Source organism: Heteronotia binoei, chromosome 1, assembly GCF_032191835.1.
Source record: "Heteronotia binoei isolate CCM8104 ecotype False Entrance Well chromosome 1, APGP_CSIRO_Hbin_v1, whole genome shotgun sequence".
NCBI lineage: Eukaryota > Metazoa > Chordata > Lepidosauria > Squamata > Gekkonidae > Heteronotia > Heteronotia binoei.
The window spans coordinates 166,997,218-167,023,802 of NC_083223.1; the positions used below are offsets into that span (position 1 = coordinate 166,997,218).

At 42.5% G+C, this 26,585-nt stretch overlaps 1 protein-coding gene across 1 annotated transcript in view; it reads left to right on the forward strand.

Annotated features, from left to right (window-relative positions):
- Nucleotides 1–25,924, forward strand: part of KIF26B (kinesin family member 26B) — a 763,222-nt gene extending 737,298 nt beyond the window's left edge. The window contains exons 13-15 of the mRNA XM_060243792.1: nt 15,992–16,191; nt 20,973–21,123; nt 25,139–25,924. Of these exons, the coding sequence (XP_060099775.1) occupies nt 15,992–16,191; nt 20,973–21,123; nt 25,139–25,287 (500 nt within the window). The 3' untranslated portion in view covers nt 25,288–25,924. The remainder of the gene's footprint in view (nt 1–15,991; nt 16,192–20,972; nt 21,124–25,138) is intronic.
- Nucleotides 25,925–26,585: the final 661 nt, after the last annotated feature.

Consider the following 26,585-nt stretch of genomic DNA (forward strand, 5'->3'; position numbering starts at 1 on the left):
TCACTTTTTTTTTACCTAATCTTCTCCATAGGATTGCTGCGAGGGCAGAATGGAGGAAAGGAGAAGCATGTTTGCTGCTTTTAGTAATGTAGGTGAAGGTTATGAAAAAAATGCAAAAGTGATCCAAGCAAAGTATAGATGTTTGAACAGTGTTGATTCTAATGGGGGCATTCAGGAGGTCTCTCTCTCTCTCTCTCTCTCACACACACACACACACACACAAATTGAGGGGACTCAGAAGAACATAAAATGATAGTGATGCATGGATACCATTTGCAAATGGAAGAGCGTTTAAAAGTAAACTTTTCCCCTGAGTCTATAAAACAGACCTATGTCTTTTTTATATGGACAGATCAAAGGATTCTTAGTATGCCTGAAACTGTGACTAATTGTTGCCTGTAATGCGGAGAGAATTAGCTTTTCCATCCTTTAGAGTATACGTCTGTATAGATCTTACATACTTCCATGCTGAGTTTTTGTTTATTTGTTTGCCTCTACTTTCCCCTAAAGCAATTAGTACAGAACTGAAACCATGCAAAATACAGTGAGAGTAACATGCATGGATTTGTAGAAATGGGCTACATGGTCAGTCTTCAGAGAAAGCTTGTTAAAGGCAGCCAATGGGCCCCAATGCAATTTGCTGCTGGCTGGCTTCCCATTGGCAAGGTCTGGGCTAGCTTCACTTGGATGGGAGATCAAGGACAGGCACACAGTGTAAGACCATGCAAGAGTTTATATGGCTGACTGCTTTGGGAAAGAGAATCTAAGTTTATGTTCTTCATATTTGGCTTTCTTCATATTTGGAACTTAACTTGCCTTCAGCTGATCTTGCATACTGAAGAAAAGAATGCTTATAGACAAGACCCATCCAGCCAGAATAGCACAATAAATGAGGGCTGGTGCAGCAGTTAGAGTGTCTGACTAGATCCATGGGAGACATAGATTCAAATCATCATGAAATTCTCAAGGTATTATTGGGTCTCAGCCTTGATTACCCTTATGCCCACAGCCCCTGGGGACCCCCATTTTTGGCATGGCTTGTTCCCCTTTTTACTGTAACATGTACACCTCAGACTGGACCTAGGATTGATAGAAGGAGCATGAATTAAACTGGTATCAAAAGGCAGAGAGTCATGCTAAGGCAGAAAGGGAATGCAGGGAAGCTCCTCAATCATTAATGCAAATACCTACCCTAAGAAGGATTCAGTGAAGTGCCAATTCTGCCAGGGACCTCAGAGCCTATTCCCAAATCATTTGAACTAACAACTCAGATTTCCAAAACAATAAACTTGTTTCTATTCTAGCAACTTCCTCCATATCTCAGTGGATCAGTTCTAGCAACTTTCTCCATATCTCAATGACCAGAAAGGAAGATTCTTGCCTTTCTCCAATCATGGCAAGTAACCTTCCACATCTCCTCAAGAGAACACTTTAAACACTCTCCATGCAAAAAAGGAAAACTCACCTCTGCAACAGTCAATGGATTTATTTTCAGATTGGCTCATCTTTGAAAGGTCACATTTGTGTTATTCTCAGTTCTAGTACCAATGCCCCAATCCCTTTCTTAGTCTCAGCAAATGAATATAAAGAGTTATCCCTCAGTCCCACTTTTGTAGCCAGTTTGGGACTCATCATGTTACCCCAGCCTCTCAGTTGGCCGCTTACTTCTTTGCTTAAGGATTTGTCTCCTCATCTCCTTCCCCCACCTGATCAGTCTCATCCCCTGATGCTGCTTTATCACTGCTGAGGACAACCCCCCTTCCCTCTAGGAGCAAGAATGAATGTCTTGTTTCCCGCCGCCTTTTAGTTTTATTCTTCAATAGATAGACAGTTTTTCTGTGTAAAGGTTTGTGTATGTCATTTACCACATTGCTTTTTCCTTTCTGTAATTTTTGTTGCCGCTTTTTCTACATAGCATAAATTGGTCTCTTTTCTGTTTATAAAAAAACCAGTTTGTTTCAGAGCTTTCCCCTCTTGTTTTTCCAAGTATTGATCTGAATCTAGACCTTGGTATACACAGGCTAGATCTCAAATATATTAAAATAACCCAAATATGTGTGTTATTCTGCACTTTACATGTATGCTGAACTGGGTAACAGCCTGACGTATTGTCACAGGACTGTTATGAGGAGGATAGAAAAATGAATGTCACCTTGAGCTCCTTGGAAGAAGACTAGGATAAACATTAAGCCACAACTAATATTTATTGTAATTTCAAACACCTATTGTAGGGCCACAGGTGCTCATGATAGTGTTGCCAGACTATGGTAGGTTGCCCAGGAGAGGTTCATTTTCTGTTTTGCTTTAATTCCATGAATGTTTCTTACTATGGATAATTAAAGCTTCTTGCTGTGATAGTTTATGAGCTGTACAATTTTTAAAAATCACAATTACTGCCAACTCATATTTGATATTAAGCTTCCTCATCAAGGGAAAGAAAAAGTGGCATATTTTAAACCTTGTCATAAAGTGAGAGGAGAAAATTGTAGAAGTGGTAAAAATTAGATGTAATGTTTGTCTTTACCTTTGCATTTTAGATTTCTCCTATGTTTCTGACAACAAAAGTTTCCGAATAGACTTTGCACATGATTATGTGGGGGGCTTTCTGAGAATTCTGTTATCTGCCACTACTGGGGGACACTGAACATTTTTGATAGAATTATTGGACTAAAGGGGAGCTGAACATCACCTCCTTTATACCAGATGATTGTATTGCTACATTTGTTTTGTTGTTGTTAAGTATTGCTACCCACCCTGAGGTTAGAAGTCCAAATAGAATTCATAAGCTCTACTGTGCTCAGATTTCAATACCAGATGAATCTATGACTGATTCCCCACTAGCCTTGTCCTGGTCTCACGCTTCTGTTCTCCATGGGGCTTCCATCCGATTTTGCACAAGCTGCCCCCCGGGACTGCAACTCCCTCTGTCTCTTTTGTGCGGCAAGCAAGATCCTCTAAAAGCCGGTTTCTGCTTGTGCAAAATCAGACGGAGGCCCCGCGAAGAAGAGGAGTGTGAGACCAGGACAAGGCTAATGAGGAATCGGTCTATATCTTCTTAATAACAGTTGACTGAAAGCAGAGTACAAGTTGGAACAACACTGCCATAATTTGAAAATAAGAGGTTTATGGCAGATTAACTCTGAAGTTCTCTTACTGGCAGTGCACGTGTCCACTGTGGCCCTCTGTGATGTGGTTTGTGGCTGATTAATAGTTTATTCCAATTTTTTGTGAAGAATGGAGTAGAGAAAGGCACAAAAACAGATTTTACTGACTTTCTGGCTCCTTGAGTTTTTTCATTATGTGAGTGATCAGGAAATGCTCAGAAAGTTTTAAAAAATGAACTGATGAAGATATTTATAATTATTTTTTTTTAAATTTTCACTTGTTGAGTTGAGTGATGGATTAAAAATAAACACAGCCATTCCATAAGGTTCAAATACGCAAGTGTTTTTTATCTGAAGTTCTCAGAACTGCATCTCTAAATTATTAATGTTATGAGTCCTAATACCAGGATATACTATCATGAAATGAGTTCTTATTAACGATAAGTCAAACAAGTAGAGCATTTCTTGCTGTGTCTGAGTAGGTAATCTGTTTTAAGTTCCTGAGCCCCATGATGCAACACTTAAATGGACTAAACTCTGATTGTGGCCTCAGTGTTTAGAATTCTGACTGACTCTCTATTGAGCTAAATAGTCTTTCACTTGCTCACTTTGATGATAATAGCTGGGGTCATTTTGTAGAAAAAGAGGTGCTAGAGCTCATTTGCATATGCCACACACCCCTGACATCACCGGAAGGTGTACTAAATTATATCAACAAAGCATTAAAATGTTTCTTGAATTATAATTGTCATAATAAAACCTTACTCCCATCATACTTTTAACATTATTTTCTCCTATGTGGCCACAGTGGCATGATGAAAATTTCCATCTGTCTGCTTTATATGTTTGGGTTGTTTTCCCAAATTTTAGAAAGTTTGTCATATCTTAGAGTTCAGCAAAATTCTCACAGGGGGTTTAAATAATGGAGCCCAGAAGTAATTATTGGGGGTGGGGAGTAAGAAAGAAAGAGCACAAACACATTTAGAGGTTTCAGAGCTCTGCTCCTGTGAGCTCCTGCCCAAAATGATGGTCAGTGATCCCTCTAAACTGTGGAGTCTTGGGAGCAAAAATTTTACTTCATGAGCTACTGGCATTAAAGTTGTGAGAAAGCTATTTGGCTATTGCATAAATTAGTTTGCTCTGGGGCCATACTTCCCAAGCTAAGACAAAAATGTGTGAGCTGGAGGCTACAAAACTGTGAGCCAGATCACAATAACTCAGCTTAGAGGGAACACTGGTAATGGTCATAGTATTAAAATAAATTTATGATTTTCTCTCTCTGCTGGTGACCCTTTCTCAGTGCAGTCCTATGTAGAATTACTTTCATCTGATCTTATTTAAATCAATGGATGTAAACTGGAGTAATTTTGCATAGGGCTGTTTAATACTTGAATGTTAACTGGCAAACAAAGATTGGGGAATGGACCCCAACCATTTTTAGTTTGCTTATTAAAAACAACAGCATTGATTCTCCCAGGTCACAGCCAGGCCATTTCATGCAGCAAATCTGTGCTGAAAGGGATCAAGTAATCATTTTGTACACGCTTGACTACCACGTGCCAACGCTGAGCTTTCAACCTCACAAATATAGGAATGATTTAATAGAGGAAACAGCAGTGGGCTATTGTGCACAATGAAAGCTCTGTGATACATGCATGATTGGGTTGGACATCATTAGACTACTTGTAAATAAAACCAGCTAACTTGGCGGCGTCAGAATTAGCTCACAGGAATACCATTGCCACTGGCTGTCTGGAACTGCCTATTCTCTTTTAGGAAGGCTGGGAAAGAGACTGAGATAATTCACTTTTTAAAAAAACAACGCTCCAAATTCCTGTGTCTATGACAATAACCAGTTCAGAATCATCTCCTTTTACAATAGCATCAGACAACTGGCATAGAAACAGTGCACTGAAATCTAACCCTAGTGAAGATAAGTATTTGTGTGTGGCAGGGAACACTGATCAACAGATGGCTGGAGATACATGAGTGTTAGACACTGTCTTCTGTGACCTACATCTTACTTGTCAGTTGGCCATGCTCAATGAGTAGCTGCCTTCTGTTACTGCTCCAGTAGTGCTCTAGCAGTGCAGTACTAAGCAGAATTACACCCTTCTAAGCCCACAGACATCAGTGGATTTTAAAAGAGGCAGCTCTGTTTAGGATTGTGGTATAAATGGCCAGCCTCATAGTGATTCTGTTTAGATCTGGGAACACAAGACAGTATTGGGAATTTTGTGGGGAAGGAGGGGGAAACCCCACTGATAAAATGATCTGTGGATGGAAAATGTCTATTTTTCTCCATGTTGTGAGATGATTTTCAGTGCTACCCCTTTAGTGCTGGGCAATGGCATTATTTTTTGTAGAAGTGGAGGACTGTGAGGGCATGCAGGACATCTCATTTTCATCTCCCTTAGGGCTGCTAGGAATCCCACTATGGCAGGAAGGCTCCCACTGGCTACCCTCTTTGCCTGATGCCACTCTGAGATACAGTGAGATAATAAGAACATAAGAGAAGCCATGTTGGATCAGGCCAATGGCCCATCCAGTCCCACACTCTGTGTCACACAGACAGTTTTTGCACACAGCTTACCTCGCAGTCACAATCCTGTTCCCTCCACAGCGTCTGGTCGGATTTCCCACTATCTGTGCCGAAGTTACAGGAAGTGCCGCAGCTTTTGCATAGCAAACGTAAACCGCTAAAACCCAGTTTATGTTTGCTACGCAAAAGCCGCGGCACTTCCTGTAACTCCGGCGCAGATGGTGGGAAATCTGACAGACGCGGAGGGAACAGGATTGTGACTGCGAGGTAAGCTGTGTGCAAAAATGGTAAATGCGGCCAAAAAAACCCCCAAGTGCCTTCCACTTTGCCCCCCCCCCAACCACTAAGAATACAGAGCATCACTGCCCCAGACAGTTCCAATAATATACTGTGGCTAATAGCTACTGATGGACCTCTGCTCCATATTTTTATCCAATCCCCTCTTGAAGCTGTCTATGCTTGTAGCCACCGCCACCTCCTGTGGCAGTGAATTTCACATGTTAATCACTCTTTGGGTGAAGAAGTACTTCCTTTTATCCATTCTAACCTGACTGCTCAGCAATTTCATTGAATGCCCGCAAGTTCTTGTATTGTGAGAAAGGGAGAAAAGTACTTCTTTCTCTACTTTCTCCATCCCATGCATAATCTTGTAAACCTCTATCATGTCACCCCACAGTCGACGTTTCTCCAAGCGAAAGAGCCCCACGCATTTTAACCTTCCTTCATAGGGAAAGTGTTCCAAACCTTTAATCATTCTAGTTGCCCTTTTCTGGACTTTTCCCAATGCTATAATATCCTTTTTGATTCAGTGACCAGAATTGCACATAGTATTCCAAATGAGACCGCACCATCGATTTATACAGGGGCATTATGATACTGACTGATTTGTTTTCAGTTCCCTCCCTAATAATTCACTGCATGGCGTTGGCCTTTTTTATTGCAATCGCACACTGTCTTGACATTTTCAGTGAGTTATCTACCATGACCCCATGATCTCTCTCTTGGCCAGTCTCTGCCAGTTCACAAATGAAAACAAAATGAAATGAAATGAAAACAAAAACAGAACAGCTCAGGAAAGCCCCCCATGTCCCTCCTCACCTGCATGTCCATGGCTCACATCTTCATGGCTGGGAGCCCTGGAGGCACCCCCGCTGGACCTGCCCACCTACCTTCCTTCCTTGCTCACTCAGCAACACAGCTGCCCTACTCTGCCCGGTGACCCTGGGCTGTGCTTGGCCCTGCACTCAGCTGGCGTGGCACTCCAGTGGCTCTGAGAAACACTCTGCATGCTCCTCTCACAGCATTCCAGCACCACCCTTGTCTCGCCTTGCTGGGATCAGCCCAGGACACCACTCCCCTCAGGTCTCTGTAGGCCACCGCAGAAGCAGCAGCAGGGAGGGAGGGCAGGCAGACAGGGTAGGGGACGGGGAAGCAAAGCGGCTTCTTTCACTTTGCATGGGAATCTCCTGGTGGGCTGAGGCAATGGTGAGGGCAAGCATGGTGGGGGGCGGTGAGGTGGCACATTGGAGGGGTGAGCACGGAGGGGATGCACACCACCCCTGTGCCAGGTAGCGCTTTAGGTGGCGGCCTACCTGGCCTACTGGGTAGCACCAGCCCTGCCCACAATAAAATCATAAACCATAAAAACAGACAATTGATAGTTTAAAATAACAGTTTCCAGACCACCCCTTTGAGAAGGCAACATAGCCAGCAATCAAGACTCAAGGGAATGGGTAGTCCTTAAGCAAGGTGTCACTACTGAAAAAATCACTGTGTCTGTTTGCTATCTGTCCCACCTCTGAAGGCAGGGGCACAGACAGCAAAGCTTGTGAGGTAGATCTTAACTGGCTGGCTGGACAATATGGGAAGAGGCAGCCCTTCAAGTAATAATAAAGTAAAATAAAGTTGCTTTAAAGTTTGAGAGGATGTGTCAGATTTTTCATAACAAAAAAACAAAAACCCACACACATGGTAACAGGAGAAAAAGCACACAGGAAAAAGCTCACCCCATGGTCATAAATGCTCACAGGAAAAAAGCCCACATGGAAAAATGCCCACACAGAAAGAAGCCCACATGGGAAAATACCATGTAAAGCACCATATTTATACTTGTGGATAACCATTCACCTCTATTTAAGAGAATGAACAGGTATAACCTATATTTTACGTTGTTATTTTAGGATTTAAATATGTCACATTCACATGCAACAATTTGTGTTGTGATTTTTATCAAGTATAATTAAATAATATTTTGCTCGGTCACCTCAAGAATTGATTACTGTAACGCTCTCTACATGGGGCTGCCCTTGACTCAGATTCGGAAGCTGCAGTTGGTGCAGACAGCTTCCCTGTCAGGAGCACATTTAGCCTGTGCTGAGAGCAGTGCACTGGCTGCCTGTTGCGTACCGAATCCGTTTCAAGGTCCTGGTATTAACCTTCAAAGCCCTATATGGCCTAGAACCTACCTATCTGCAGGACTGCCTTGCCCCACATGTTCCGCAGAGAGCACTGTGATCAAGCTCTCAAAATCTTTTGGCTGTCCCTAAGCTAAAAGAGGCTAGTCTCAATTCCAGCAGAGCAAGACCCTTCTTGGTTGTGGCCCCAATACTTTGGAACACCCTCCCAGAAGCCATCAAGGCCCTGCGATATTTATCGCAGTTTTGCAGGGCTTGCAAGACTGAACTGTTTCAGATGGCATATAACATCTTATGGGAGAGGGCTGCCACCACATCTGGATCAATCGCACTAGTACTAACTGCCTAGGATCTGTGTGCATGAGAAAGAAAATATTGCATGATCTGCCTGAAGTAGCACCATTGCCATTTATTTGATTGTTTTTACTGTTTTATTGTTTTAATATTGCTTTTGTTTACTGTCTATTTTATGCTGTTAGCCGCCTTGAGTCTGTATAGAATGGGCGGGATATAAATATAACGTAAATAAACAAATTAGTATATTGGATGGGCTGTAGAGGAACCTGGCTTGCCACAAACTAACACTGGCTAATGCACAGGCAGATCACCTAGAGGTGAAAAAAAGGAAATATGAGACAGTGCATGACATGGTTGCCACTTCTGTGCAGCAATATGAGCAGGTAGAAGATAAACTTAATTACTTAAAGAGACTGGCTAATTTGCAACAAAGAGTTATATCTGAGTTGTTGTTGTTATTGTTATCAAAGATTTCAGGTTTTCACGGCTGGTAACATCATTAGGGTTTGTAGAATCTTTCGGGCTCAAGTGCCATGTTCTACTGGAGAAAGTTTTCCTTCCAGACGTTTCGTTCTCAGCTGCGGAGAACATCCTCAGTGGTACGCCACTGAGATGTTCTGCGCAGCTGAGAACGAAACGTCTGGAAGGAAAACTTTCTCCAGTAGAACACGGCACTTGAGCCTGAAAGATTCTACAAACCCTAATGTTGTTATTGTTGTTCTTAAATAATTGTTGCTTTTACTATTAGGGCTAAGTAGTCTTTTGTTGTGGTCACTGGATGTACCACATCGTGTTTGTTAAAATACAAGTAAAAGAAAATGGAGCTAGGAAATTGACTTATTTGAATGTTATCGTATGGTTTTAGTTTTTAATAACAAAATAAGTAAATAATATTAATTATTTGAAAAATTTTAAGCCATATAGCTGTTCAAAAACTGTGAATACTAGACAATAAGAACATAAGAGAAGCCGTGTTGGATCAGGCCAGTGGCCCATCCAGTCCAACACACTGTGTCACACAGTGGTCAAAGATCCCTGGTGCCACCAGGAGGTCCATCAGTGGGGCCAGAACACTAGAAGCCCTCACACTTTAGAAATTACTTCATACTCACACTTTAGAAATTACTTCATACCAACATTAAAAATGTTTACCCACTTGATTGTGGGGTGCCACAGGGGGCAGAGCTCTCCCCTACCTTATTCAATATCTATATGTGTCCCCTTGCCCAGGTTGCCTGGAGGCATGGACTTGGGTATCACCAATATGCAGATGACACCCAGCTCTATGGGATGTGGGATGGCAGACCTAATGATGTGCCAATAGATCTTGACCTGGCATTGCAAGCTGTGGCTGGTTGGATCAGATAGAGCTGGTTGAAACTGAATCCAGCAAAGACAGAGTCCTGTATCTGGGGTGTGTTGGTCCGGAGGTGGGGCTCCCTCTCCCGACTTTCAATGGGGCCCCTTTGGTGCCAGCATGGGAGGTTAGGAGTTTGGGAGTACACCTGGATACCTCCCTGTCCATGGAGGCATAGGTGGCAGCCACAGCCAGATTGGCCTTCTATCATCTGTGATTGATCAGGCAGTTGGTTCCCTACCTCGACCGTAGTGATCTGTCTACAGTGATCCATGCCTTGGCCACTCCTAGGTTGGGTTACTGTAATTCTCTTTACATGGGGCTACCCTTGGTCCTAATCTAGAAGCTACAGCTAGTGCAAAATGCAGTTGCAAGGATTCTCCTGGAGTTTTTCAGAAGAGAGCACATAAGATATGTGAGGAGGCATGTGAGGAGGAAACTAAAAGGAAAGGTAAATACGGTCAAAACTCTTGGGGAAGCTTGGAGACTATTTAAAACTATAATCCTAGAAGCTCAGATAAAATACATACCACAAGTTAGGAAAGGCACAAACAGGCATAAGAAAAGGCCTGCATGGTTAACAAACAAAGTAATGGAAGCTGTAAAAGGTAAGAAGGACTCCTTTAAGTGGTGGAAAACCAGTCCAAGTGAGATGAATAAAAGGGAACACAGGCTGTGGTAAATCAAATGCAATACTGTGATCAGGCAGGCAAAAAGGGACTATGAGGAGCATATTGCAAAAAACATAAAGACCAACAATAAAAAATTCTTCAAATATATTAGAAGTAGGAAACCAGCCAGGGAGGCAGTGGGCCCCTTGGATGACCATGGGGTAAAAGGATTACTGAAGGAGGACAGGGAAATGGCTGAGAAGCTGAATGCATTTTTTGCCTCCGTCTTCACTGTGGAAGATGAGAACTTTTTGCCCGCCCCAGAACCACTAATTTTGGAAAGGATGTTGAAAGACCTGAGTCAGGTTGAGGTGACAAAAGAGGAGGTCCTACAACTGATAGATGAATTAAAAACTAATAAGTCACCGGGTCCGGATGGCATACATCCAAGAGTTCTGAAAGAACTCAAAGTTGAACTTGTGGATCTTCTGACAAAAATCTGTAATCTTTCATTGAAATCTGCCTCCGTTCCTGAGGACTGGAAGGTAGCAAATGTCACACCCATCTTTAAAAAGGGTTCCAGAGGAGATCCGGGAAATTACAGGCCAGTCAGTCTGACTTCAATACTGGGAAAGTTGGTAGAAACTATTATCAAGGACAGAATGAGTAGGCACATTGATGAACACGGGTTATTAAGACTCAGCATGGCTTCTGTAAGGGAAGATTTTGCCTCACTAACCTGTTACATTTCTTTGAGGGGGTGAACAAACATGTGGACAAAGGAGACCCGATAGATGTTGTTTACCTTGACTTCCAGAAAGCTTTTGATAAAGTTCCTCATCAAAGGCTCCTTAGAAAGCTTGAGAGTCATGGAGTAAAAGGACAGGTCCTCTTGTGGATCAAAAACTGGCTGAGTAATAGGAAGCAGAGAGTGAGTATAAATGGGCAGTCTTTGCAGTGGAGGACGGTAAGCAGTGGGGTGCCGCAGGGCTCGGTACTGGGTCCCATGCTCTTTAACTTGTTCATAAATGATTTAGAGTTGGGAGTGAGCAGTGAAGTGGCCAAGTTTGTGGATGACACTAAATTGTTCAGGGTGGTGAGAACCAGAGAGGATTGTGAGGAACTCTAAAGGGATCTGTTGAGGCTGGGTGAGTGGGCGTCAACGTGGCAGATGCGGTTCAATGTGGCCAAGTGCAAAGTAATGCACATTGGGGCCATGAATCCCAGCTACAAATACAAGTTGATGGGTTGTAAACTGGCAGAGACTGACCAAGAGAGAGATCTTGGGGTCGTGGTAGATAACTCACTGAAAATGTCAAGACAGTGTGTGTTTGCAATAAAAAAGGCCAATGCCATGCTGGGAATTATTAGGAAGGGAATTGAAAACAAATCAGCCAGTATCATAATGCCCCTGTATAAATCGATGGTGCGGTTTCATTTGGAGTACTGTGTGCAGTTCTGGTCGCCGCACCTCAAAAAGGATATTATAGCATTGGAGAAAGTCCAGAAAAGGGCAACTAGAATGATTAAAGGGCTGGAACACTTTCCCTATGAAGAAAGGTTGAAACGCTTGGAGAAACGTTGACTGCGGGGTGACATGATAGAGGTTTACAAGATAATGCATGGGATGGAGAAAGTAGAGAAAGAAGTACTTTTCTCCCTTTTTCACAATACAAGAACTCGTGGGCATTCGAAGAAATTGCTGAGCAGACTGGTTAAAATGGATAAAAGGAAGTACTTCTTCACCCAAAGGGTGATTAACATGTGGAATTCACTGCCACAGGAGGTGATGGAGGCCACAAGCATAGCCACCTTCAAGAGGGGGTTAGATAAAAATATGGAGCAGAGGTCCATCAGTGGCTATTAGCCACAGTGTGTGTATGTGTGTATATATAATTTTTTTTTGGCCACTGTGTGACACAGAGTGTTGGACTGGATGGGCCATTGGCCTGATCTAACATGGCTTCTCTTATGTTCTTAAGACCAGCATTGCAGCAACTGCACTGGCTACGTATAGCATAATGGGTTCACTTCAAGATATTAGTTCTTACTTTTAACGCCCTATATGACCAGGGGCCAGCATACCTGTGAGACAGCCTTTCCCCATATATTCCCTGGAAAGCACTATGGTCGAGTTCACAAGTTTATCTGTCTGCGGCCCAAAGGAAGTCAGATTGGCATTGACTAGAACCAGGGCTTTCAGAGGAGACCAGGGCCCTGTGAGTTTTGCTTTAATTCCACAGGGCCTGTAAAGCTGAGCTTTTCCGGATGGCTTACATCTAATATCTCAATGCCCTAGCAAGAGTGATCAGTCTCCCTGTGGGTGCTTTGTAATAAGAATATTTAAGGTCAATATGCCACATGGCCAATATTATTATTATTATTATTAACTATAGTCTGTTCAATACGATACCTGTTTTATAGTATAGTATATTAATTTTTTTATATGTAATTATTTTACTGTATTTATTGTTGTGATTTTAATATTGTTGGAAGCTGCTGTTTCAGGAATGGGATGTATATGTACGGATATAATAAATAAATAAATAAATTTAAAGTATTTAATTTTATTTAAAATATTTCTATATAGAGTTTAATTTCTGTTATTATTGTTTTTCTTTCTTAATAAAGTTCATTGATAACAAAATGGTAACTTTTATTTCCTTTATGTTCCCTTCCAAACCTTTATACTCAAGAACATTAGAACCCTCTTCATACAGGCCACTTTTGTATAGTAATTAATTAATATACTAATAACATAACATTATTATTTAATTATACTTGATAAAATCACAGCACAAATTGTTGCATGTGAATATGACATATCTTAATCCTAAAATAACAACATAAAATGTAGGCAATACCTATAGCTTAGCAAGTAGGTTCCTCAACTGAGGACCCACATTTAATACCCTCCCACCCCTCCTGATTGTGATTCAACCCCTTGGTGCTATGATGATCAAAGTGGATGCAAAGGATTCTAATCTTGGGAGAAGATTTTTATTTATTTATTTATTTGTTCGATTTATATCCCGCCCTACCCCACCAAGGCGGGCTCAGGGCGGCTTACAATACAAAAAACTAACAAAGATCAGTTTAAAATACATTAATAATTATACAATAAAATACATAAAAATACATAAAACTCACATCAATATGCACTATGCTACCTTTTCCTTAAATCAGTTCTTCAAGTATTCCAGTGTTCAATATTCTGATGTTCACAGTTTAAATATTCAGGCATCCCGATATCAATTAATTGTATGCCAACCGGAAGAGGGCTGTTTTACAGGCCCTGCGGAACTGTTCAAGGTTCCGCAGGGCCCTCACCTCCTCCGGGAGCTGGTTCCACCAACATGACCTCCACACACACCCCGCATATCACAGGTCCCTATCCCCAGGCACCAAGCCTATCCTGCCAGCCCACTGGAGCCTGCTTCTAGCAGGACACCACCAAAGGCCTTGGAGCCTCCTTCCAATCAGGCCCGTAGCCAGAAAATTCCAAATGGGGGGGCCCTTGGGAAAAAATTTGGATGGAGGAACCCCCCCTCTGGTGGCCCCCAGTCTGGCCCCAATCTCCACGCTGCTCTGGTGGCCCCATCCTCCTTCAAGCGGCACCTCCCCCCTCCCTCCCAACTCACCAACACAGAGAAACAATGAAAAATGGGCTTCAGGGGATATTTCAAGGCAGCCCCCACCCCTGCTGATCACATGACTGGTGGGAAAAGCCGCTCCGAGGTCGGCAGTTCATATCCTGGCTTTTGGGTGTGCTCAGCCAGTTCAGCGCTGCCGGCCTCGGAGCTGCTTTTCTTGCCGGTCATGTGACTGGCAGGGGGCACCTTGAAATAGCCCCTGAAGCCCACTCTTCACTGTTTCCCTGCGTTGGTGAGTTGAGAGGGAGTGGGGAGGTGTCTGCAGAGTGGGATGTGGGCCGCCAAACAAACTGAGAGAGCGGGGGCCAAGGAACAGAGGGGCCATAAAGACCCAGGGGGGTTGGGGGGCCATGCTCCACCATGGCTACGGGCCTGCTTCCCATGATCTGTTCCTGGGGCTCTCCACATTGGACAAATTGTTGTTAGCACTGCCCAAAGACCAGCAGTTGCTAGCAATCTTTGGAAAATATTCTAACATCAGTGATTCAGGAGGGGGGGCATCCTCCTCTTTCATACAACTCCCTGTTGCTTCTCCTGTCTCCAGTAAGCCCCTCCATGGCCCCTCCAAGTCTAGTGCCAGAAAACAGCTGTCCCTCCTCCCACTTTCTGCAGTCCTGGGGCATTATTTCTAGCCCACACTTGGGAAACATTTTGGCACCCTCCCCAGTGACCCCTGCATGGCAGAATGCCAGATGTGCCACACCTATGTCCAACCTCCCCCCCCCCATACTTCTCACCTTCTGTCCTTTGCAGGCACCTGAAAGGGTGTGACCCAGGGGAAAGAGTGGTGAGTGGTGGCCAGTGGGAGAAAAAAGAGGCCCATTTCCTTTCAGCAGGGGGAAGTGGTGGGGGAGCAGGGAGCCACTCAGGGTACTGGGGGTGGAACATCAAGACAGGCCGCCCTCCAAGAGGTCATTTCCAAGGGGACAATGACAGTGCCATCCAGACAGACTATGTACACCCCTCTACAGTGGTGAAGGCTGTGCACCTCAAGGACATAATCTGCCTAGCATACACACTTCACTTGGTGGTGAAGGTTGCCCTGGGACTGGGGAGCAGTTTCAGGGCCACCTGCGATGCTGCCGCCCTTGCGATGCAGGCCTTGTTGGAGACCTGCTTGCACCTGGCTGCCTGTTTCTTGCACAGCATCCAGTCTGCCCATCCCAGATCTGGGAGTGGGATATGCCTGAACACCAGCTCATCCTGGACTTACCCACCCACTGGATCTCCATCTGTGTCATGATTACATGTTTGGTAGAGCAGAAGAGTGACATAGAAGTCTTAATTTTGAAAACCTCTATACTTGGATGAGAAATTAAAGAAAGCTGACATCTTTGTTATTATACTGCACACATAATACTGCAACACCTTTGTTATTATACTGCTTTGCCATGTTAGAATTTTAAAGATGAGGTTCTAAGAATCAAAGTGGACCAACACTCATTGAATGGAAGCAGTCCTAATTGGAAACAAGTGTAAAGGTAGGGTTCACAATACAAGAATTAGCACTAAATTAGCATTTTTAAAAAATGTGCAAAAGGTCCAAGCATGAGGAGTACAGCCCCCGAGACAGTTTGGTTCATTTTTTCACTTATACTTTTAACAATGGTGAGCATGAATACACTGTAGCCAATCACAATCACATAAGTAAGTTGCTGATTCTGGTTTGCCCTGTATTTCAAATAAATTCCAGGATGCAGTAAACTGCAGTATATGTGATGGTCACTCTTGACTGTTCCACCATCTGTTGATCACTACAATTTTAGTGCATGAATCCACCATGTTGAAGGCTCAGAGCATTGCAAAGAACAAGGATAAGAACACACATAGGTAAGAGCTTGAAGGATTGTAATATCACAATGTATTTGGTGTTAATGTTCAGAAATAAATAAATCCTAAATTGTCGCTTTTACTTCCATGTAATATTCTCTTGCATACTGTATGTTCTTCTTTGCAGACAGAGTGAGCAGTTTGCTCCTTGATCATATAGACTTGTCATTAATGCTTGTTTAGGTTCTCAGAGACGGAGGCTCATTCCAGCTTTATCGCTTGACGCAACATCCCCAGTAAGGAAACTTACCAGCCCTGCAGTACGCTGGGTAGATGGACCTTTACGAAGTGCCCAGAGAGGAATGGGAGAGCCCTTTGAGATTAAAGTCTATGAGATTGATGATGTGGAGCGGCTCCAGCGGCGGCGCATGGGAGACAGCAATGTGAGAACCCCCTAACAGACTGATCCCCATTCCCTACCTGTGAAGATGTCACATTTATCTTACTGTATTTTGCTCATTTATTTGGGGTTCCATTCATCTCTTTTCCTAGAGCTAAGGGAAAGATTTTTTAATTGTGCTAAAAATAATTTTTAAAAGTCCTGCAATGCAGTAATGAGATCAAGCTTTTTCATTGTAGAAAGATATAAGAAGATATAATGATGAAAGGCTTTTTGACAGTATAGTAATTCATAGCATACCCTAACTCACAATTCAATTTCTGCTTTGTTACTGCACTCAACATAGCAGCTCTTCAATTAACTTCAATACAGTGGTTGTATTTTTAGTTATATATTGTACGCCTTTCTCACTGGGACTCAAGGCAGATTACAGAGAGTCAATACAATCATCACGATAGGACATTCAGTAAACAATGAAATAGGATTAAGATCATAGAAGCAACCAGTGATCTAAAAAAAACAGAAATGAAACAAAGTGCAAGTGTTAATATGACACATTAAATGATGCAAAAATTATATAGCAGGATCCTAATTTCAACAGGCTGAACACAGCAGCAGGGATCACAGTTCCTAATAATGAATTCAAGTAACCCTGTGAATTATTTAGTACAGTGGAATTCTATTGCTTGCAAAGAATAATTCAATTTTGCATAATTTGGGGAAAGCCAGGAGTCGAAGCCTTCCTGATCTTCTCAGGCAGATCATAAGGTGGGGACCATCTAGGAGAAGGAATGTGTATGGGGAGTTGTTGATTTTGCCCATTTGCAGGTTTTGCACCTGCAAAAGACCTTGCTCAGATTAGCAAAATTGTTGTGGAAGTGCATAGGAGGAGAGTGTCCAAGGCCGCGAAGGACTTTGTATATGATAGCCAATTCTTTAAATTGAGCCTGGTAACTAATGGGCAGCCAGTGGAATGGGAGTAATATGCATGCACACTCCATCTAGCTCCCAATAATAGCCAAGCTGTGGCATTCCACACCAACTGGAGTTTCTGAACTGATTTTCAGTAGTCTAGTCTCAGTGTTACCATGACATGGATCCAGGTGGCCAGATCACCTGTAAGGGGACCTTTTTTTGAGCTAGTCTGAGTTGAAGAAAGCCTTTTTGCAACTGTGTTAACTTGTTTCTCCAGCAATAACATTGTATCCAGTGTAACCCTGAGGCTCTTAACTAAGCTGGCAAGAGTCAGCTAAATCCCATTGGAAGTGGGAGTGTAATGTCTTTCAAGAGCTGTTCTATCCCAACAAGAATTTCCTCTGTCTTTCTAGGGTTTCGTTTCAGTTAGTTCATTCTTAGCCATTTAACCTCAGCAGCCAAGCAGCAATTTAGGAGCTGTATTGCACCACCAGAAGATTTGGATAAGGATATATATAGCCAGGGCTTTTATTGTAGAAAAAGCCCAGCAGGAACTAATTTGCATATTAGGTCATACCCTGTGACATTACCATTGTTTCACATAAGGCTTTTTTGTAGAAAAAGCCCAGCAGAGTCTCATTTGCATATGGCCACACACCCTGACACCAAGCCAGCCAGAACTGCGTTCCTGCTAAAAAAAAAAAAAAAGCCCTGTACATAGCTGTGGTATCATCTGCATATTGATGACATCAATCTATTAATGACTTGGCCTAAGGGTTTTACATAAAGACTGAAGAGCATGGGGGATAGGATTGCTCCCTGTAAAACTCCATAGGATAGATCCCACGGCGATGATAACTGGTCTCCAGTGGTAATTCTCTGAGTCTGATCCATGAGGAATGATTTGACACAGTCCAATGGGCAACCCCTGAAGCTTGCTTCTGCCTGCAAATGCCTTAGCAAGATGGCATGATCCACTGTGTCAAAGGCAGCAGATAAATCCTGTAGGAGCAACAAGGAAGCCTGACCTTTGTCCATGTTTGCACAGTGATGATCTAATAAAGCCAGCAGAGCCATCTCCATCCCATAGCCTGATCTGACAGAAAATGTTTTGGAGTTAACCAAGAAAACCGGGAGCTGGTCCTCTACTGCAGATTAGAGACAGGGCAAAAATTGGTAATATCATTTTTCTGTAGATATGGTTTCTTTTAGTAGAAGATGGATAACTGCCTCTTCGAGTGATCTAAGGTGCCCTGAGTTAGTAATTGATTTATAACACATACTAAGGATTTATTGATGTAGTCTTTACATGATTTTAGAAGCCAGGATGCGTAAGAATCCAGGACACAAGCAGTTAAGCTGCACTAGAGGGCAGTGGCACACTGATTTCTAGCCCTTAGTGTAGGAGATTTAAGACTCAGTGCAGGGCGATGGTCTAAGGCCAGGGCTATCCATCCCTTTCCACTATATTGGTAGACCTACCTCTAGCCCAAGTCCACAAATACAGTGGCAAAGGGCAGGTGACCTATTCTCCAGAGACCAGGTCTTCCAATATAGTGGAAAGGGGTAGGTAACTTGTTCTCCAGAGGGCAGGTCTACGGATATAGCGGAACAGATCAGGTAGACCTGTTCTCAGGTGACCAGGTCTACTAGTATAATGGATCAGGGTGGGTAAACCTGAGCCTGCCTAGCCGCCCTGAGCCTGCCTCGGCGGGGAGGGCAGGGTATAAATAAAATTTATTATTATTATTTCTCCTGTGGCCAGGTCTAGCCCCATAGAATACAAAGGCAGGTAGACCTGGTCTTGTAGTACTTTTAGCTTGTGGCTTGGAGCTTTGGGCTCATAAAGGAGAATTTTTGCCCGCCACACTCTGCAGTTTTAGAGAAAACATTGGGCACAAATAATGGCCTTCACATATCCCAGGAGCTTATCATCATCCAACATTAAATTGGATCAAAGTGGTCCATAAATAGAACAGGTGGTGAATTAAGTAGTGCTTTGTGTTGCATCCAGCTCCAGTGGAGTGTCCCCAAACTTCCAACTTCCAACTGTGATCAGTGAGGCTGTCAGAAGGGAGGCAAGAACAATTAGCAACACCTTCATCAGGCCTAGATTCTATTCAGCTGAGAATCCCTTCTCCAAGAAATTCATGTTGAATTTTATTTGTAGTATTGTCTTGTTTATTGATGTGAATATCCTGAGATGCAATTTTGTCTAAAAAGCAAGGCAAAAATATTAAATAGATAATAAAGAGCACAGGTCTTCATGGAGAATGCAAGTAGAGAATCCCCCCACCCAATTTAAGTGACCAGGAAGTTCTTGCAGGAAAAAGGGGTGGGTTTTTTGCACATTAAAACTTCTTCACACCTATGACAGCTCTGACTCAAAAAACAATCTGAATATAGTAAGCACTCCAGACTACAACTTTGAAGGGATCCCACATATATGGCCAAAGGATGCAGTGTTGGGTTTCTGTTTTCTAGGGCAAAAAGTGTTGCACTCATGAGGCCTGAGTGCATAAAGGGACTTGATAAAAATGTTTTCAGGTTCTTGGGCAGGTCTCTTGTTCGGAAGGTACAGCTTTTAAATGATGGGAATTCAATGAACGAAAGTATTTCAGGATCACATTAAATCTAACATTGACAAGTACTTTTTTTTTTAATTTATTATTTGATTTTTATACCACCTTCCCCACTGCAGAAGGAGAGGAATGAGCTCCTTCTCCTTTCCTTTTTGCAATGCAGAGATCAAAAGCATTGTTTCTTTCCCTGCCCAGCTTAGACTTCATGGAGCAGGACTTTTCCCTTTTCCCTGTCATGGAGGACTCCCCCAACTCCAGATTTGCCAAGATAATGCGAATGCAGGGTTGGAAGAGTTCTTCCCAAGAGGGAAAATAACATACCATTCACATATCTGTCACACATGATAGAGTACAGAGTTTGATACATATTCCATATCTTGTGTAACAGTCACACATGAGTTATAGGTTCTTCTCAATTCCTGCCTACTTGATGACCAGTTCAGATTGTGATGCAGTTCATGTGGAGAAGAGGCCTCAGCCCCCTCCCCACCTTTATGTCAGTTTCCTTGCCTGCAGTGGTCTTGGGGTGTGTGCTGTATGGGAAAGTCCATGTGTATGCTTATGGAATTTCCCAGTGGGCAAAATTGTTCCCCCTAGTCCATTTTAGGTCAGAAAAAATTTGCTAGGTGGAAGGGTGAGGCTTATTCTTCAGTCATACTACACTCATTATCAAAATCAGGCATCACACACACACACAGAAAGGTACTGAGGAAAATCTGCAACTTGTGTGATGGTTACTCAGGAGACAGGCTGGCAATCTTATGCACATCCCGGGAACTTTATTATGTGTAATAAGGTCCACCCACTAGGTCCTTCACTTGGTTCATTATGGTTTTGGATTGCAGCTGGGCGGAAGGGGGAATGATAAATTGACCAGGAAGTACATTTGAATGGGAGAATTGCATGTGGCCATTGATTCTCTTATGCAAATGTTCCTTAGCAACCTCATTAGTATTATATGGGTAGGATATATAGGGATAGGAATATGATAGAATTGTAGCCTTGAAGCTGAATATTTCTGTTTTGGGACAACATGGTGTAACTTAACCATCAGAACATCTCAAGAAATGTATGGTGAAAAAGTTTCCATTTGACAATATGAGCCTGAAAAGGTGTCTGATAGCTATCTGTATCAAGTAAAAGAACACAATTACCCAACAGTCTTTTCCGTGTTGAAGGTTTACATGCTTTATTATTCCCACATTTATTAAGTTTCTGTAATTGCTATGACCACTTGAAAGGTAATGTGTTTGAGAGAAATCTAATCTGGCCTCAAACATTCTTTTTCTCTCCCTGATAACTTTCTTTCATATATCTTATTTGGCAGGAGGTGATTTGCTTCAACGCTAAATTGAAAATATTAGAACACCGGCAGCAGAGAATCGCAGAGGTCAAGGCCAAGTATGAGTGGTTAATGAGGGAGCTGGAAGTGACCAAACAGTACCTCATGCTGGATCCTAATAAATGGCTCAGTGAATGTAAGATTTTATTGCCTATACTGGTTTATTTGTTTGACATACAGAAGTTTACCTGTGCCATACCTAAGCTATGAGCCGCTGTGCATGTAAGCAAAGATTGAATTGACATTTGACCTAGAGGCAGATTTAGTTGGGTTATGTTTCTAGGACTGTTCACACATAATTCCTATTAAACTCTGACAGTAAAAACAAGTGGACCTATTTGCTCAAGAGTTGTATCTGAGAATTGTTTAGCGCTGGAGTGGGGAAAACTGCCATCACTAGATTAGCATGTATGCGTCTCACTCCAAAGCTCCTGAAAATGAGATTTTTCCCCTTTTGCCCTTAGATTGCCTAGACATATGAATTATATTATAAATCTGCTCTTCTGCTATGAAATAATATTTCAAGGCAAATTTGACCCTCAGTTGAAATGGCTCACATAAGGGTTTATTTTTGGTTCTTTATGCAGAAGATGAAGATGAAGATATTGGATTTATATCCGCCCTCCACTCCAAAGAGTCTCAGAGTTGCTCACAATCTCCTTTACCTTCCTCCCCCACAACAGACACCCTGTGAGGTGGGTGGGGCTGGAGAGGGCTCTCACAGCAGCTGCCCTTTCAAGGACAACCTCTGCCAGAGCTATGGCTGACCCAAGGCCATTCTAGCAGGTGCAAGTGGAAGAGTGGGGAATCAAACCCGGTTCTCCCAGATAAGAGTCCACACACTTAACCACTACACAAAACTGGAAACATGCAGAAAGAAAAGACTAAAATTCCCATAGTTGTCATACAAATTTAAAGAATTCCACATTCAAGATGTGAAGATATTTCTAGGAAAAGAATATGTAAGCAATACAGACACAACCAATATTCCACACTTAGTGGAGGAAACCATTGCTGCAAATAGTTAAAGCCTACCATGGAAAATTGTTTTGCCATTGACTGTTTCTCCTTTGCCCAGGCTCAGGCTGCCAACCTCCCAACCCCCACTGATTAGCCTCAGCCCCCCTGCTGGCCCTGCCCTTGCACTTAGGGCCATTGTCTGGATCAGGAGCTGGTGCACCACTTCTTGGGCTGCCTGGAGCACCCCAGGCCTGTCTTCTCCCTCCATCTTTCTGTCTCACTTTAGGGCAGCTGCTTATCAGCTGCCATTTTCCACCGGTTCCACCATGTGCCAGTTCGTCTTCAACCCAGCCTGGCTACTGCTTTTTTTTTTTTTTTTTGAGCCTGACTACTGCTGAGTCTGGTAGTAGACTGGCAGCCTCTGTGGAGGCCCATCTTACCTAGGCACTGCAGCTACCATTGCAGCACTGGGCAATGATGTCATCTGCCTGCTCCTGGAGTTCTGCAGCCCTGATGAGCTATGCTGGGCTCTAGGCCCACCAATGGAGGTTGGCACACTCCTGGCAGCATCAGAGCCTAGTGGAGGTAACAAAAAGGGGGTTGGGTCTTCTTGCTTGGTATTAGGATCATTGTTGCCAGTACTGGGCTTATTGGGGTGCCAGGGACAAGGCTGGGCTGGGCATCAGTGTCTGACATTGTCTTTGCTGTTTTCTTCCTGAAATGGTGATGGTCCACCTGACCACACAGAGGTGCTCACCATTACCAAAATGGATTGCTGGCATGCTGATAACTGGCAAGTTTACGTGAATAATAATAATAATAATAATAATAATAATACAGAGACATGTTCATTGACTGACATAGTAATTATTCTGTACATATTGTTCACTACACTGACGACCAGTTATCTCTAGGATGACTAAATATAGTAACAAATAAACAAAAAATCCATGGATCTTAACCAGAAAATGTTGCCTTAAATTATTTGAAGAGCATAGCAATAAATCCTTAAGTGTTATATTAAGTCGCTCCCCAGTTTAGTAATAGTGACATTAGTGTGTTTAGTTGTGAACCAGTTGGTGTAGTGGTTAAGTGTGCAAACTCTTATCTGGGAGAACCGGGTTTGATTCCCCACTCCTCCACTTGCAGCTGCTGGAATGGCCTTGGGTCAGCCATAACTCTCATAGGAGTTGTCCTTGAAAGGGCAGCTGCTGTAAGAGCTCTCTCAGCCCCACCCACCTCATATAAATCCAATATCATCTTCTTCTTAATGACAGCTCAAGAATGGCAACTTTCTGAATTGAAAACAACAGTTACACTGTTTGTACGTTTGAAGAACGTCTGCTATGCAGCTGAGAAAAATAATAGGCTGCAGGGTTGCACCATGTCTACATATAGCAAAACAGACATGCTTTTATCCCATATGAAGAGTTTAACTACATCAAATAGATTACGATATAGGAAAATAATTACATATGAAATAGTTCCTATTTAAACTTGTCCAGATTCCCCATAGGGGAAATTGGTACACTTGGACTAATTTTTTTCTTTGAGGGGTTGCCATTTTAGTTTGTTACAGAACGTTGGGGGCACCCAAAAGACTCCTAGATTTATAGCAACATGGGTTTTATGGTCTCAGGTGCATAAAGTATTTTCCACAGTTCGCAGAAATACAGAAAGAGGAAGATTTTTCAAAATAGTGAGGCCAAATGACCCTGATATGCAAAAGACCAACTGATGGAACACCACTACCAGGGGAAAAGAACTCCCCAATAATTTGCTGACCAGTTGCTGTTTTAGTCTGGAAACAAATTCAGATTGGTAAGGACAGAGTGGATTCCCTATTACATTACACATGCCCACAAATGAAAGCAACATAAAACCCACATATTATTTATTACCTGCAACTCCCAGCTAAAGGCACTGCAACATATCATTACTTATCTGTCTTAAGCAATTATACAGTTATATAGGCATTGTGTAATAGCCCTATACTCATTAATAGACAGTCCCCCTACTTAAAAAGACTCACAAAACTAATTTACAGACCAATACTCAGAGACTAGACTCTGCAATATAACCAGATGCCAGCTCCATCCCCATACCTACTACTCAAGAGCTAATACCAGCTGTGCCACCAGAAGTCTATTCACTTGCTCAGCCTCTACTGTCATAAAAGCTATTCCCTACTATTAAAGCCCTTCTGCTGTTCACTGAGGAAAAACATACGGCTTCCATGCCAGAAAATAAATAATATAAATCCAGTATCAAACTGTCAACATTCAGAAATTAGTGGGAGAACATTTTGGATTCCTGTGGCACTCTGCTGCTGACATCAAACACATCAGACCTTAACAAAATGACTTCAATGGGAGTTCCAGTGTGAAATTGCAAACTGGCATTATCATCAAATTATGTTGAATTTGGACTTAAATCAAGTTCTGAATTTCTCTTTCACAGTGTTAACACAGTGTAGCTAGAATGCCAGTACGACCACAGTTTTGAATGGGCCACGATTATATACTTTTCAGGCCCATATAGAAATGTCACAGACCTGCTGTTTTGAATGGGCCACGATTATGTAATTTTCAGGCCCATATAGAAATGTCACAGACCTTCTGCTAACCTTCAGTTTCATGATTCTTCCCCCGACACATTGTTTACAATCATTTCTTTCTGGTGTCTGCCAAATGAAGTTAATGCTTCATGTACAGGTGGGTAGCTGTGTTGGTCTGAAGCAGCAGAACAAAGTTTGAGTCCATTGGCACCTTTAAGACCAAGAAAATTTTATTCTGAGTATAAGCTTTCAGGTGCATGAACTCTTCTTTGCATACTTGATAAAATGAGCTCTAGTGTTCATCTACAGATTATTGATAGTGAAGTAATCAAGTGATGAGACAACATGTTGGAGTTAAAAGCACCCTGTCCTTATGATGATGTTTTCTGCTCATTCCTATTTTATGCTTTCTGTTCAGTATGTGAGAAAGTGAAACTAAAGCCAAAGATGTTCTTCCATTTGCACAGGAGCTTGCTTAAATAGGAACATGAAAACTGCTAACATGAAAACTGCCTATTATGACACTGTGTGATCTCTTTGCTAGTCCCCATTTTCCTTAGACACATACTCCACACAAAATATGCTGTGTGCTGGGTCTCTTCTCCCTCCTCAGCTTTTGTTTCCTTTCTCACAGTTGACCTAGAACAGGTATTTGACTTGGATTCCCTGGAGTACTTAGAGGCTCTTGAGTGTGTGACGGAGCGGCTAGAGAATCGCGTCAACTACTGCAAGGCCCACCTCATGATGATCACCTGCTTTGACATCACTTCCAGGCGCCGGTGAGATGAACCTCAAGAATGTTCCAAACTAATGCCACTGCCATGTCTCCCTTTTGAAAAGCATCCCAAAGACACAGAATGAGGATGAAGGTTGGTGTCATGTTTTGACTGTGTGTGTGAGAGAAGAGATTTACTCCCCCCCCTCCAATTATGCCGAAGAGTGGTGCATAAACTGAATAGGTGAAGCTGAAAGAAGCAAAGACACTGAGAAATAAGGATATGGATTCTTCTAGCGTGAAAGAGCACTTTGAGAAATCTTTAAGGACATGTTTGTAAATAGGACCTGCTGGCAGAAGTGACTCCCCCGCCCAACAATAATGGAGAGGAAAGAAGAGCAGATGTTGGACCACTGCTCAAAGCACCATTGAAGTAAAAATACACAGAAAGACTGTCTTAAGTGCCTTGCAAAGCTTTATTATCCAAACATTTATGTTCATATTTCTTGTGTACAGATGGTGCTAGTGAAGAAAAAGAAAAAGACAGAAGATCAAACACATTTTTTGGAAATGTATTTACAGCTTGTTTTTTCTCTTGGTGTTTTATCCTATTTCTGACTTGCTGTTTCTAAGTAACTTGTGTTTGTAGAGATATTTCCTAACTGATGGAGCATATAAATAAATGTTAACTGTCTTTTATTGTTACCCCAGAGTAAGGCCACTCAAAGAGAATATTAAAGCTCCCAGACTTGCCCTGTAACATTTGACAGTAGTGGAGGAGGAGGAGGAGCAGAGGTCCACCACTCTTGTTTCTAAAGAACATAAATGTAGATTTTCTGGCACAATAGCATCCATCTTCCTTGGAATGCAATAGACTGGGAGAATGGGTGTCCGCATGTTTTTCTTTGCTTTTATCAATCAAACAGTTATAGTTAGAACATGTTTCTCTAATGTTCAGGGGAAGACAGCTTCTTCATGTAGACTCTGCATTTATTTCTTTTCTCTAGCCCTAAAGGATGCCTGAATTATGAATTATGCCCCTCTGATGAAAATCACAGTGTTGGCTCAGCTGGTGAACACCTTTTCAGAAGTCCCTTTAATGCTGAAATATACCCACTAATTTGACTGCACATGGAATAATTGCTTTGCTGAATCAGACCAAAGTCTATCAGGTCCAGTCTTTTAGCAGCTGGCCTTTGGAAGCTTACAAGCAGGGTTTGTAAATTATGGCTGTCCCCTGTCACTTTGCCCCAGTGTCTGATATACCAGCCATGTCTATCCACAACCCTCTCTCATCACAGTGTAGATAGTGTTTCTATACCATATCTGTTCCATGAGATAAATAGATGGTATGTGATTCTTAAAG